The sequence below is a fragment of the Eptesicus fuscus genome, chromosome 22, assembly GCF_027574615.1.
Source record: "Eptesicus fuscus isolate TK198812 chromosome 22, DD_ASM_mEF_20220401, whole genome shotgun sequence".
NCBI classification, from domain to species: domain Eukaryota; kingdom Metazoa; phylum Chordata; class Mammalia; order Chiroptera; family Vespertilionidae; genus Eptesicus; species Eptesicus fuscus.
The window spans coordinates 315,423-329,844 of record NC_072494.1 but is presented as its reverse complement, the minus strand read 5'-3'; the positions used below and the strand labels follow the sequence as shown (position 1 = coordinate 329,844).

At 49.7% G+C, this 14,422-nt stretch overlaps 3 protein-coding genes and 1 non-coding gene across 4 annotated transcripts; 3 read left to right on the top strand and 1 right to left on the bottom strand.

The window, feature by feature from the left end:
• The first annotated feature begins 844 nt into the window (after window positions 1-844).
• Window positions 845-1,212, top strand: LOC129147953 (histone H4). Its single transcript, XM_054711940.1, has one exon. It carries the CDS (start codon window positions 845-847, stop codon window positions 1,154-1,156), a length of 312 nt encoding a protein of 103 aa, XP_054567915.1. The 3' UTR covers window positions 1,157-1,212.
• Window positions 1,213-3,038: 1,826 nt separating this feature from the next.
• On the bottom strand, window positions 3,039-3,464 carry LOC129147945 (histone H2B type 1-C/E/F/G/I). Its single transcript, XM_054711930.1, has one exon. The coding sequence runs from the start codon at window positions 3,442-3,444 to the stop codon at window positions 3,064-3,066; it is 381 nt and encodes a 126-aa protein (XP_054567905.1). The 5' UTR covers window positions 3,445-3,464; the 3' UTR covers window positions 3,039-3,063.
• Window positions 3,465-3,762: 298 nt separating this feature from the next.
• LOC103304027 (histone H2A type 1-like) lies at window positions 3,763-4,149 on the top strand. The gene has a single exon (XM_054711928.1). It carries the CDS (start codon window positions 3,763-3,765, stop codon window positions 4,147-4,149), a length of 387 nt encoding a protein of 128 aa, XP_054567903.1.
• Window positions 4,150-10,159: 6,010 nt separating this feature from the next.
• TRNAT-AGU (transfer RNA threonine (anticodon AGU)) lies at window positions 10,160-10,233 on the top strand. Its single transcript has one exon. It is a non-coding gene; the product is annotated as a tRNA-Thr (tRNA).
• The last annotated feature ends 4,189 nt before the right edge of the window (window positions 10,234-14,422 follow it).

Here is a 14,422-nt window from a genome sequence, read left to right as displayed (position 1 = left end):
AATTTTTTTAAAAAAATAACTGGGGTGGGAATTCACTGCCAAATACTAAAATATTTTTCAACATGACAAACCACTGTAATACTCCATCATTACAATAAAAACTGAAGAATTAATTTTAAGTGAAATATTTAATAGATGATGAGTTGCTCAAATCAGTGGGGACATATTTGATGTGTTGTACTGATTAACCAGCTGGTTGTTTTTCAAAGTTAATTCTCTATCTGGATCGTTGGGATTCTTTAAGTAATTCCACCCAATATTAGTAAGACATAATAGGCTCTGCTGTTAAAAATGAAAATAAGATGGTGCCTTGGGTGGAAGAGAATTGAACGATGTATCTGCAAGACCCTAAAAGTCTCTACTTTGTTACCATCCCGTTCTATGGAGAGCATCTCCCCTGGAAGCTGCGGAGGGGATCGTTCCAAACCGGCATAGCCCGGAGCCAACAGTTAGAGAAGGAACACAGGTGGACATGAGGAAACCACGTTCCCCGCTGCTTTCTTAGCATCTTCTCCGACAGCGAATTAGGCCTCGACTTGCGTGTACCGTGAGGGGAGAAGGTTAAAAATCGCTGCTCTGCAATGATAAGGTTTTGTGGCTTAATTTGGACAGAGCAGTTGGCACGTGAAATAAAACAAGGAGAGAAGCAGGCCGGTGTGAGCATTAAAAAGAATTGCCTGCGGGGAGGGGGGAGGGGGGAGAGGTCACAGCCCCGGGTTTCAGCTCTTAGGCCCCCCCCCCCCCCCCCCCGCCGGCGCCTGGGTTTCCCTCTGGTCCGCCCGCGGCCCTATAAGAAGGCGGTGCTGCCGCCGCGGGCGGTTTGCTGGTCTCGGATCCACTGACCATGTCAGGACGCGGCAAAGGCGGGAAGGGCCTGGGCAAGGGCGGCGCCAAGCGCCACCGCAAGGTGCTGCGCGACAACATCCAGGGCATCACCAAGCCCGCCATCCGGCGCCTGGCGCGGCGCGGCGGCGTCAAGCGCATCTCCGGGCTCATCTACGAGGAGACGCGCGGGGTGCTCAAGGTGTTCCTGGAGAACGTGATCCGCGACGCCGTCACCTACACGGAGCACGCCAAGCGCAAGACGGTCACGGCCATGGACGTGGTGTACGCGCTCAAGCGCCAGGGCCGCACCCTCTACGGCTTCGGCGGCTGAGCCTCCAGCGACCGGCTCCTGCAGCGAAACCAAAGGCCCTTTTCAGGGCCGCCCACCCCCTCTCGGAAGGGCTGAGCGCTGTCCAGCTTTATGGGGAAATGGGGCGGGAGGAACCCGGTTCTTCATCCTCAGGGTCCCAGCAGCACAGGGACGTGAAGGTTGTTGTGGGAACCCCACTGCCCGGGGCCCCAGGAAAGGGGCCACCACAGGCTCCGCCAACGCCCCTAAGTCCTACCCGGGGGGGCGGTGTCTCGGGAAAGGGTCTGTAACGGTGTCCCTGAGGCCCCTGCAAAGTGCGTTAGAGCAGCACCTGTCACCGAGGTGCGGGCTGTGCTCACCTGCTTGCCTCGGGCGTCGGGAAAGTGGGAAGTTAAAGCCCCTGTGTCTCCCCGGCTGGTTGGGGTCCAGGTCTCACTGCCTTAAAGCGGTACAGGCTCCGGTCAGGCCCCGCCCTGCGCCCAGGCCGAGCGGTTGGTGTTGCTGTCGGGGTCAGGGTTCTAACCCAGGGTGTTCGTTCCGAGGCCTCAGGCCTCAGTTTGCATCGGAAGGAGTTGCCTCCCGCCTCCCGCTTCGCCTTCCTCCTAACGCCCAGCTGTGCAGCATGAGGCGGGTTTCTGTGGCGTTTTAGTTTTCAGGGGGCCATTCAAACACTACAATGTGGCTATGGAGCTAAGCTTTTGAAACGTCTTCAGATTTAACGCAAACTCGCATTGTGTAGCGAAACCAAAGGCCCTTCTCAGGCCAGATGTTGAGAAAAGGAAGTGAGGAGTGCAAACAAGGCCTCGGCGCAGGCTGCTGGGAACGCGGGCAGGGGCAGGACTCGGCGCCCGACCCGAGCTTTGGACCTGAGGGTGGGGCCTCGGAGTGTCCCCGGGCCTCCTCCCTCCCCCACCCCATCCCGCTCCACCGGTTGTCTGCCTTCGGGCTGGAACTGCCCGGGGCCGGATTAACCCGAGCCCGAGGCCTGGGGTCTAGGCGGCCCTGCCCATCGCCAATCTCCCCTGAAGGTATTCGTGCCTCGCGGAGGGGAGGGGTCTGAGCGGGGGAATGCGTCGCTGGTTTCCTGGTGTTTTGCTTCACAAGGGGTGGCCGAGGGCTCTCCTGTGGGTCTTGGAAATCCTGCGTCTTTCTCTTTCTCTCTCAACATTTAACCTAAAGATGAAAGGGCCTTTCAGAGTGAGAGGCAGCGAACATTTACCGGAGACCAATAGGCCAGGAGCCCAGACAGGGTCCCGATGAGGAGACAAACAGGAGGGACTGAGGGCCAGGGAGGGGGGGTACACCCACCGCAGGAAGGCGGCGCTGTGCGCACAGGAAAGGTACCGCAGTAACGCAGTTCCAAACAGTTTCTCTCTTCAATCTGGCGCCCATCCGCTCCGTACTTAGTATTTGCTTTCTTTTCCTTTCAAACAGTTCTTTGGGATACAATGTTGCCCTAGGTTAGGTCCAAAGGTAACTTTGCCGTAATTCTTCAAGGTTTGAGGTTTAAGTAGCTCCAGAACCATTTTGCTTTTGGGGTGTTTTTGGATTTTGAGGGCACATTTGTTAAAGCTGGGGCCAGTGAGAGGACAGCTGTGGCTCTAAAACTTATGGGAAAGAAATGAGCCACTGGGGTTGGCTTTAGCTCCTTTGGAAGTTAAGAGGAGAGGGGGCCAGGAAGATAGGTTCAGGGGGCTCGCCTGGGTGAGCCCCCCTGCCCGCAGCTCCCCCTACTGTACGTCTGTGGGGACCCTCCGCCTTAAAGTATGTCCCTTAAAAGTATTTTGTGTCTGTACTTATTAAACATCTGTGTGCCTCGCCTGTACTCTCCCCACCCCCCAGATTTGAAGCATGTGCTTCCAGCTCTAACATGACGATTGAGTGGCTCTGAAAAGAGCCTTTGGGGTGAGGAGTCAGGCCGCGGCGCCTCACTTGGAGCTGGTGTACTTGGTGACGGCCTTGGTGCCCTCGGACACGGCGTGCTTGGCCAGCTCGCCGGGCAGCAGCAGGCGCACGGCCGTCTGGATCTCGCGGGACGTGATGGTCGAGCGCTTGTTGTAATGCGCCAGGCGCGACGCCTCGCCCGCGATGCGCTCGAAGATGTCGTTGACGAAGGAGTTCATGATGCCCATGGCCTTGGACGAGATGCCGGTGTCGGGGTGCACCTGCTTGAGCACCTTGTACACGTACACCGAGTAGCTCTCCTTGCGGCTGCGCTTGCGCTTCTTGCCGTCCTTCTTCTGCGCCTTGGTCACCGCCTTCTTGGAGCCCTTCTTCGGGGCGGGCGCCGACTTGGCGGGCTCGGGCATGGTCGGGAGCTCAGTGGACCTGGCCGGTGGGAGGAATAGTAAGGACGGGGCACGCTGTGTCCTATTTATATACAATCTCGCATGCAAATAAGGTGATGAACCAAAATCCTGTGTCTGTTGGTTATTGGAGAGCAATCTCGAAAACTTAGCTCTGCCCAATCAGAGCGCCAGAATCCCAAATGGCACTTTCACTGGTTAAGACGAAGCTGAAACCTGAACCAATGACACATCTGCTTTTTCGCGCCACAAACGTTTATAAAAAGTGCCGCCCGAGCACTTTCACTTTTGCAGCCACTTTCACTGAAGTTTATAGTCAGAATGTCCGGCCGCGGGAAGCAGGGCGGCAAGGCGCGCGCCAAGGCCAAGTCTCGCTCCTCGCGGGCCGGGCTGCAGTTCCCCGTGGGCCGCGTGCACCGCCTGCTCCGCAAGGGCAACTACGCGGAGCGGGTCGGGGCGGGCGCGCCCGTGTACCTGGCGGCCGTGCTGGAGTACCTGACGGCCGAGATCCTGGAGCTGGCGGGCAACGCGGCCCGCGACAACAAGAAGACGCGCATCATCCCGCGCCACCTGCAGCTGGCCATCCGCAACGACGAGGAGCTCAACAAGCTGCTGGGCAAGGTGACCATCGCGCAGGGCGGCGTGCTGCCCAACATCCAGGCCGTGCTGCTGCCCAAGAAGACCGAGAGCCACCACAAGGCCAAGTAAGGAGAAAGCAGGCTAGGAACCTGGACAACAAAGGCTCTTTTCAGAGCCACTTACACTTTCGGAAAAAGCTGAGCGCGTGCCTTGTCCTATTCTCTCGGCAGACGTTTCCATTTTAGCGTTTGGCTCCAATGGGAGTGACAATTTGATCTGATGATTTAAAATAGGCGGAAGTTCCTGGGACCCATGTTGGTAAATCCGTGGCCCTGTTTCTTTGGGACACCTGTGCTCGTGTCCTGAATTCCAGGCAGGTGAGGCTGCAACAAGGAATGCACCCTTAGGAATCGCATGCATGGGAAGCCGGGGGTGGGGGGGTGGGCGGAGACAAGCAGGCATAAAGCGGCTATTTAGATCGAGAATAAGTGGAGGTAAACGCTTTAAGTAAAGGAGCTACATGACCAGAGTCCTACCTAAATTGAGAAAAAGAATGAGCCCAGCATATGTTAGGGGAAGAAGACTCCAAAGAGAGTGAAAATGCAAAGGCCTTAAGAGGAAATGTGTGTGGCCCTTCAGGGAACAGTCCATTATAATGCAAATCAGCGAGCTGGACTAGACGCTTAATGAGCTAATTAGTTAGGAGTCATCTTTATTGCACACAGGTTCAGAGCAGATTTCCTCTGTCAAATTCTGAACCCCCAAAGGAGGAAGCATTCTCTTTTTTTCATCTTTTTTAGGTCCTTGTGTAAGTTATTTTTACAGACAATTTGTAACCTTGAGTACATATACCTAACAAACACCTGTAACCTTGAGTATCATATCTACAGGCACCTGGCATCAATGTCAGCGTATCAGTTAGATGGCTAGCTTGCAAGGTCAGACAATTAAGTTTATCTTTTCTATTCAAGCAAAAAACAAAGCTATTTTACAGTCTAAAAATAACAAGAGTTGACCTACAGAAGAAGAGACTGTCTAAGAATAACAGTAGTTCAAACAGCAGTTTTCCAACAGAGGGATTACTATGCTTCACCATGAGGCTATGAAGTAAAAGGTGGGTGTGGGGGTGAAATGGGACCATAAGTATGGAACTTTGTGGTTTTGTAAATTATGCACAAGTATTTAGCCCGGTCAGTGTGGCTCTGTGGTAGAGCATTGACCTATGAACCAGGAGGTCATGGTTCTATTCCAGATCAGGTCACATGCCCAGGTTGTGGGCTCCATCCCCAGTGTGGGGTATGCAGGAGGCAGCCGATCAATGATTCTCTCTCATCATTGATGCTTCTGTCTTTCCCTTCCTCTCTGAAACCAATAAATATAGAATCAAATAAAAACAACATTAATCCTGATCTGACATAATACATTTGATAATATAAATTAACTATGGAATGCAACCTACTTTTTTAAAGAGACACCATAGAAATACAGTATTAATGTTAGCATGTGGTTTACAACCTGAAAGACTTGAGAGGAAATGGTCTGTAATTCAATACATAGATTTGTTTGTTGCTTGTCTTTGCAGAAAGCATGTTGAGTAAAATAATAACATACAACAGACCCCTCCACACACAAAAACTCGGCGATGTAATGAGGCACATTGGGCTCTGTGGGAGCAGGTGCTGAGATGGAGTTTGAAGTGGAAAATGATTATCAGGTCCCCAAATCTGAAGGGAGGAGAGTGTCACCGGCCAGGTAAACGTGGGGAGCTCTGGAGCCAGTATTGTCTGTTAGGTGTTCCCACATTAGCTCAGTGTCCCTGGACCAGCCCTAACATCCCCACATTGCCCGTCACTGGGTGTGGGAAGGACGGAGGGAAGGAGCCATCTGCACTTGGCCGGGGAGTCTGGGCACTGCATTCGCATCCCTGAAACCTTACTAGTAACATGAGTAGAAAGATCAGCGTGGTGCCCTAGCCAGTTTGGCTCAGTGGATAGCTCCTCCGCCTGCGGACTGGAAAGGTAGTGGTTCGATTACGTGCCTGATTTGTGGGGTCGATCCCCAGTAGGGGGCGTGCAGGAGGCAGCTGATCCATGATTCTCTCATTATTGATGTTTCTATCTCTCTTCCTAACTCTCTGAAATCAATAAAAAATATATATTAAAGATCAACATGGAGCAATGTCTATATTGGCCCTTTACTATTTTAAAAAAATATTTTTTTATTGATTTCAGAGAGGGAGAGAGAAAAACATAATAATGAGAAAATCATGGATCGGCTGCCTCCTGCATGCCCCACACTGGGGATCAAACCCACAACCTGGGAATGTGCCCTGACCGGGAATCGAACTGTGATCTCCCTCCTGGTTCAAAGATCACTGAGCCACGAAGGCGATTCGCAAAACAAAAGGACCCCCAGTTAGCCTTCGAGGGGGGAGAAGGGAACCCTGAGGTCACTGGTCATCAAACTTCTGCGTGTAAAGCAGACGAGCTAACCACTGCACTATGGAACCACTCACTCAGGGTGTTTGTGAGTCAAAGAAATGTTTATAATTCACCCAAAGCTAAATTTGGTGGGTGTTTGGGGTTTTTGGTGCTAAATTCCATTTCCTGTGCATCTCACTTGCGTAAGTTTGAAATATCTTCAAATAGGGTCATTGTAAACTCACGAGGAAAAATGATCTAAAACCACATTCTTGACCCTGTGATCATGTCTCTGTCCAGGGTTACGTATTCTGGGCGTCCACCACGCCACGTGCCACGCACCTGTCAAGGCGCTGCCCACGGCGGGGCCACCTCTTATGTAGCGGGGCCTGCACAACCCGAAGCAGACACCAGGCGTGGGGTCAGTGGTCCCCTAAGTGGAAGCCACCGCTCCCGGGACCGGCCTTCATGCGGCTGGTCAGCACTGGCCGACTGAGGACCGCTCACTGAGTTATGCGTAAGATATTTGTGCATTAAGACGCGAGGGAGCCCGGCCGGGTTGCGCAGTGGTTGAGCATCGGCCTATGAGCCAGGAGGTCAAGTTCGATTCTCGGTCAGGGCACATGCCCCGATTGCGGGCTTGATCCTCAAGTAGGGGTCGTGAAGGATAATTCATCATTCATGTTTCATATTTCTCTCTCTCTCTCTCTCTCTCTCTCTCTCTCTCTCTCTCCCTCCCTCCCCCCCTTCCTCTCTTAAATCAATAAAAAGATATTAAAAGAGAGAGAGAGAAAGATGGGAAGGAATTAAATAGAGGATGCCACCCCAAAATACATGTGCCTCTGGCATTTTGATAATTTTGAATGCAAGGCACTTGAAAACAACAGATTTTTTTTAAAAGGCATCCTCTGCAATTACATAAAACTGAGGAGGCTTAGATAACAAGGTGTGGGGTGCTACATGAGCACCCACACATCCTGGACACCCTCACTGAACCAAAACTTTGGGCACTAGAAGACACAATTCCAACAGAATGTCACATACGAACCGGACGTGTATCTAGGTCTCCAGATGGATCAATGTCTCGAATGTGAAAAAGAAAACTGTGGGAACCCCTTCCACATCCCGAGTGATTCAGGGTTCCAGTTCAGGGTTCGGGTTCTGGAGAAGGCCGCACACAAATGAAAAGAGACTAAAAAGCATTAATTTGGGAAATGGGGGCCAGGCAGTAGTCCAACTCTAGTGGGAGGACTACTACTCGCTCTGGCTTTGCCATTCCTTTTATTAAGATTAAAGTTATAGGATACACCCATATGCCCTAGGCAGGAAACCCCAATAGAAGCCAATCAGTTAATTTAAGGCTAACAGGTGGGGGCTGCTTCAACTACCAATATCTAGTCATTAGCTCTGACCCTTTAGAGCCATGGTCGGCAAACTGTGGCTCACAAGCCACATGTGGCTCTTTGGCCCCTTGAGTGTGGCTCTTCCACAAAATACCACAGCCTGGGCGAGTCTATTTTGAAGAAGTGGCGTTAGAAGAAGTTTAAGTTTAAAAAATTTGGCTCTCAAAAGAAATTTCAATCGTTGTACTGTTGATATTTGACTCTGTTGACTAATGAGTTTGCCAACCATTGCTTTAGAGCAATTAAGGTTGACCAGCCCTCCGAATTATCTGTCCGAAAACCTATACATTATTTTGAGAGAATATTCATAACCTAGTAACAGAGAAAGACCTGTTAAGCCTAACTTCAAAAATACAAGTCCTGCCCTAGCCGGCTTGGCTCAGTGGATAGAGCGTGGGCCTGTCACAGGTTTGATTCCCGTCAAGGGCACATGCCTGGGTTGCTGGCTCCATCCCTAGTAGGGGACCTGCAGGAGGCAGCCAATCAATGATTCTCTCACATCATTGATGATTCTAGCTCTCTCTCCCTCTCCCTTCCTCTCTGAAGTCAATAACATTTTTTTTAAAAAAAAGTTCTGATCACAAGAACAACAACAACAACAAAAAATACAAGTCCTAAGTGGGAGGGAAGACAAATTATTAACAAAATGAGGTTCCTGCCATTAAGTTTCTCCACCGACAACGTTGATAGGACATAACAGCAGACCCTATTGCAAGGTCTAAAACTCCCAGCAGACTAATAACTACAGTCTGCAGTACACGCCTGTACACCACCATGAAAATACATCAGCCTCCATTTTTGTTATGGCCCTCACTTTTAAAGTAACGCTAACTGTATGGATGATGTCTCAAATGTATTCAATGATATTCGTCAGGGACTATCTTCTTTTGAAAAAAAGACATCAACCTCAATACGAACGCGGACAAACGATAAGCGTGGATGTGCGTAAGCTGCAACTCGATGGCTGAACAGTCTGTAAAGAACATGAATGCAAACCTTAAAGAGCAATGATGAGATCCATCCCTCCCACACCCTGGACTACGAAGGGGGGAGCTGGGTACCTGGAGCCGGGCCGGCTAGAGCTGGCGGAGGGGAGGGTAGTCAGCCCGAGAACACACAGGAACTGACTAGCCTCCTGCTCCCGCCTGCATATCACAATGCAGTCCTCACACAAGTACGTAAAGGGGGCTGGCGGGGTGTGTGGGTGGGGAGGGGGGAGTTTACCTGCAGCATTGGGACTGGAGGCCCCTGTGAGTCCATCCCTGGACAGCGGGCAGGAATGGACTGCCCGGCCTGCGCGCAGCGCCAGAAGCAACGACTTGGTGTCCACAGGGCAACTTGGATGGATGTTAAAGCCACAATGTTTTTCTGAAAGACATAACAATAGATATATAGCAAATGTATCATATATGTACACAAAACAAAAATGTCAACTTTGTAAAAAAACAAACCAAACATGATCAACATGGTGCGCAATCAACCAAGGAGCAAGGATGCTTGCTTCTGGGGAGAGGCAGGGTCTGCGGAGCAGGACACCGTAGGTCCAAACCCTCCGCCCAGTTCTACAGTCTGAGGACAGGAACCGAGTCGGCACCGTGAGCAGAACAAACCTGTGCCCCAACGTTTCACCGAACCCCGCGCGGAGCAGCAGGTCCGCAGAGGCCCAGGCTGGGCTCGGGCGAGGCGGGAGCAGGCGGCTGCGGGTCCCCTCCGCACCCCTGGGTCACCAGCTTCGCCTCCTTTTCTGTGGAAGCAGAAGGAGCAGGACGGTCTGGCCGTGGGCCGCCAGTTCGCTCAGAAGGTAGCACCGTGGGCTCAGTCACCTGACCACAGCGGAATCGGTTTGGGCATCACGAGTTTGTTTGCGGTTTGGAAACCAAATAGTAAACACTTGCTTTCTTGATCTTCCTCTAGAATACAGACTCTACAGAAGAAGTTTCTGTTTTGTTTGCTGTTCTAGCTCCAGTACCTAGAAAAGTCCCTGAAACGCAGGAGTGGCTCCACATCTGTGGACAAAACGATTTCCGTCATTAACAAAGACTCAAATTTAAAATGTGCTGCAATCTCCAGTATTTCCTCTAGATGGCGATAGACTCCATGAAATAGGAATTTCAATTCCATTTTAAATAATTTTTTAAAATAACATTGCAGTACAGAATGCATTTTTTAAAAATGTTGATGTTTCTGCTTTAGAACGAATTCAGAAATACTGACAGTCATAAAATCTCTGTCATAAAATCAGGTAGGTCTGGCAAATCGTTACATTTCACAGAAAAAGTTACAAATATGATATAACTGAACATTTACCTAAAAGGGGGCCCTGTGGCTTAGCTGGTCAAAGCGCCTGTCTAGTAAACAGGAGATCCTGGGTTCGAATCCCAGCGGGGCCTTCTCATTTGGTTTTGTATTTTCAATAGTGTACATACCACTAAATAAGGTACAGAGGCATGGAGGCATTTAGATAGCTGATTGGGCCTGTATTGAATTGTTATTTCAACTGCAAAAGGTAATTGCATCACCGTATGAGGGACTGGCATGGAGAGAAAAATGTATGAGGTTTCTGTAGTTGATAGAAAACGATGGGTTTCAAAGGCAAGGAAAGTAACAGCAAAAAATAAATGAATGGGAGTACCTCAAACTAAACCACTTCTGCACAGAAAAATAAACCATCAACAAAGCAAAGCATAAAGGCAAACAACTGAATGGGAGAAGATATTTGCAAATAATTCCTCAGATGATAGGCTAATATCCAAAAAATATAAAGAACTCATACCCCTCTTCTGGGTATCCACATAAAAAAATTAAAAACATTTATTCGTAAAGATGTATATGTCCCTATGTTCATTGAAGCATTATTCATGGTGGCCAAGACATAGAAACTGAAGTATCCTTCGATGGATGGTTGGATAAAGAAGATGTGGTACATATATGTCTAAGAAAGGATAAAATACTGCCTTTTGTGACAACATGGGTGTGTATTTTTTCATTTGAGAGAGAGAGGAAGGGAGAGGGAGAAAGAGAGAAACATTAATCATTGAGATTATCAAGCTAAGCAAAATAAGTCAGCCAGAAAAGGACAAAGACCATAAGCTTTCACTCATATGTGTCATATAAAACATAAAGCAACACACGGACAAACAAAACAAACTCATAGACAAAGACAACAGAATGGTGGTTGCCAGAGGGGAGGGGGCTGGGTAGGATAAAGAGGGTAAGGAGGTCAAATATATGGTGATGGAAGGAGACTAGACTTTGAGTGGTGTGTGCACAATGCAATGTGCATGTGATATAGAACTGTACACCTGAGACTTATATAATGTATTAACCAATGTCACCCCAGTATATTTAATTTCATTTAAAAATGAAAACAAGAAAGTAATGGGTTCTCTGATGATTGGCAAAACTGCAATATGAACTGAGCAATACTCATTTAAAGTTCTGTCTTGGAAGTTCAGTCTTGGGTCTCTTAACCTGGGACAACCAACATTGTTAGCTACTAAAAAATGAAAAGTCAACCCAGTAAACTTAAAGATTTAACTGGCTTTATTGAATCAGGGCAGCATCCCATCCAGTACATAGAAAGGTGCTTCAAGTTGTACAAAATGGAAGGTTTTGTAGGCAGAATGAGGGTGGGACAAGGAAATGAAAAGAGTGGGTCATTTCAAGCCATGTCACCTTGCCTAGGGGAAGGCAGATGACCTCACTAGTGCTGACCAGGAAACTCCAGGCTGATTGGTATGAAACCCCTCTCCTGGGAGAGGCCGAACTGCCGATAGGCATTAAGCCTTGATGGGGCTCAGCACAAGGGGCTTCATTTAGGGCCTGTTGTTCTTTTTTAACACAGGCCAGTGATGGAGTCTGGTTGTTGGTATGCAAAGAATTAATAAGCTACATATAACATTGGGTGTGGAGTCAGTCTCGATTTTATCTTGAGAACAAGTAAGAGAACACTGGTGAAATTTATACTCTCGCCATTTGGGGTCATATTTCTGAGTGCAAGGGGGAAATTAAAGCTCAAGTTGTGTTTGTGGGCACCGGATAGTTAACATTTCATATGCACAGCTTACAGAGGCGTGTGGGGGAACAGGATAACAATGAGGAATCCTCATTATGTCTACAGGTATTTTGTCTAATTAGACATTTTGAGGAAATAAATCACAAATAGGTCATCACATTCTTTTTTTAATTAAACCTTTATTGAAAGTATTATATATGTCTCCCTTTTCCCCCATTGACCCTGTCTATCCCGCCCCTCCCCCCAACCCTAGGCCTTCACCACCCTATGGTCTGTGTCCATGGGTTATGCATATATGCATACAAGGTCTTTGGTTAATCTCTTCCCACCCACCACCCCTTAATCTGCCACCAGTGGATTTTATGTACCTTCCTTAGGTTTTATCCTCTGATTCTAATTATAAACCGAATGCAAAACTACTATTAGCTAGAGCATTTTCTCAATCCTTTGAGATTTTGCTTCCAAGTCCAGCCCTCAGCTTTGGCTCAAATAAACTCTTTAAAACATTCTTTAGGTTTGGAATTTCTTTCGTCAACATAAACAAACAATGAAACAAACAAAAAGGCTTCAAGCAAAAGGTTAACCGTCCTATCTAATAAAGAGGGAATATGCTAATTGACCATCACTCCGTCACAAAGATGGCTGCACCCACAGCTGAGGCCAAGTTCCCATAAGGAGCCTTAATGAGCAATCAGCAGGGACCTGAGGCTACACCCTCCTCCACCCCCATGGGGCTTGACAGGGGACCTCAGGCCACGCCCCCCTGCCAGTTGGTCTTGAAGGGGGACCTCAAAGCATGCCCCCGCCCCCGGTTTGGGCTGGGGGACATCAGGCCATGCCCCCCGTCCTGGCACCGGGCCAGGGGACCTGAGGCTGCGACCCCTGCCCCAAGTAGGACTTGACAAGGGTGGGACTGGCCGGGTCTGGATCTAGCCCAATTGGGGGGGGGGGCTGTGTCTGGGTCTCACGCAATTTTGAGGTGCATGTAGGTGGGCAGGGACTTGACTCTGGGTCCCATGGTGCACCCCAGACTGACAGGAGGAAGGTTTTCATATACATTTTACTAATTTTCTTTCATCTCTGACACTTCTATTATAGAGAAAGGGCAAATAGCAATATTAAATTATTTCCTCTAATTAATCCCCTTTTAATATGCACGAATTTTGTGCACCAGGTCACTAGTTTAAAAATAAAAAACATATGGCAGTTTATTAAGTTGCCTTGTTATTTAAGGCGACAGAAATGTGGTTTTTACTGATTTATCTATTTATTTACATTCTAGAACTAGCAGAACATTTTTTATCAAACAGGATTGTATCTCAAGAGCAATCCTCATTATGTCTGCAGGTGCTTTGTCAAAAACGTACTTTGGGTTGGCTGTTTTCCCGGTTTTCGTGCCCCAGAAACAACCCAGGTTCCTTGTTAGCAGCGTTATGTTTGTCCTGCAAGTCTGGCTCCCATCAGCTCTTGCGCTTTAGAGAATTATGGGCAATAAATTAATGACAATCATTTAAAATCTTGCCATCTGGGCCCATGGACACAGACAATGGGGCAGTGAGGGCGGGGGTGGGCGGAGGGAGTCGATGGGGGTAAAAGGGGACATATGTAATATTTTCAACAATAAATAATTATTAAAAAATAAAATGTAAAAACCTTGTGTCATCTGTACAGTTATTTTACTTCCCAGCTTCCCTGAGGGCATGTGCCGCGAACACAGGGCTGAACGCGCCCCGGAAAAGCGTCCCGGCAGCTGCTCCTGGGCCCAGGGCCCCGGGGGCCTCGCCTGCCGGGTCCTTCCGCCCTTGACCTCGGGAAGTGCACAGTGTGACGTGCAATGGAGGGCGAGGGACCCTGCATTCCGATCCTGATGTTTCCCCGGCGCTGCTTTGAGCTGGTCTTTGTCCCGCGCCTGGCGGAGGCAGCACCCCGCCAGCAACGCGAGCCCCGCCTCCCGGGTGTGCGGAGCTCCCGGGTTCCCGGCTGAGCCTTAGGGACATCCCTGTGGGGTTCGGTATCCCGGTGTCGTGTCCGCAGCGCCCCGCGCTTGTAAACCAGACAGGGAGTGAAATGGTGCCGGGAGCCCGAGGGGCGGGAGGGCCAGCTGACGGCGGGCGCGGAGGGCAGCGGGCGGAGCAGCCGGGCCGTCCTGTCCCCGTCGCGCGCCCAGCTTTGTCTCTCAGATCCTGGGAGGGAAGGTCAGAGGTCACTGCGGGCGGAGCTCCGCCTTGGGGTCCAGAAGAACCAAACACGAAACCCCGCCTCCGGGGCGCGCGGCTGGAACCTGCAGCCCGCACACCGCGGGCATTCGGGGAGGGCTTCCTCAAGCTCTGTCACACCCCGCGCGTCCAGCTTCGTGCAGAACGGCCCCTGTTCCCCTCATCCCTAAATGTCCTCCCCACCTCTCCATCCCAACTCCCCTACGTTCTCTCTCAGACAAAAACAGAAAAAGAACCTGACGCACCTTGTCGCCCAGCGGTGGTGATCTGAGCAATGTCTGTAATCGGATGTGAGCAGAGTCCACGACGAGGCAGATATAAATTTTTTTTAAAAAAAAAGAAAAAGAA

Coding starts and splice junctions, on each gene's coding strand:
- LOC129147953 (XM_054711940.1), top strand. CDS start 845: ATGTCAGGACGCGGCAAAGGCGGGAAGGGCCTGGGCAAGGGCGGCGCC.
- LOC129147945 (XM_054711930.1), bottom strand. CDS start 3,444: ATGCCCGAGCCCGCCAAGTCGGCGCCCGCCCCGAAGAAGGGCTCCAAG.
- LOC103304027 (XM_054711928.1), top strand. CDS start 3,763: ATGTCCGGCCGCGGGAAGCAGGGCGGCAAGGCGCGCGCCAAGGCCAAG.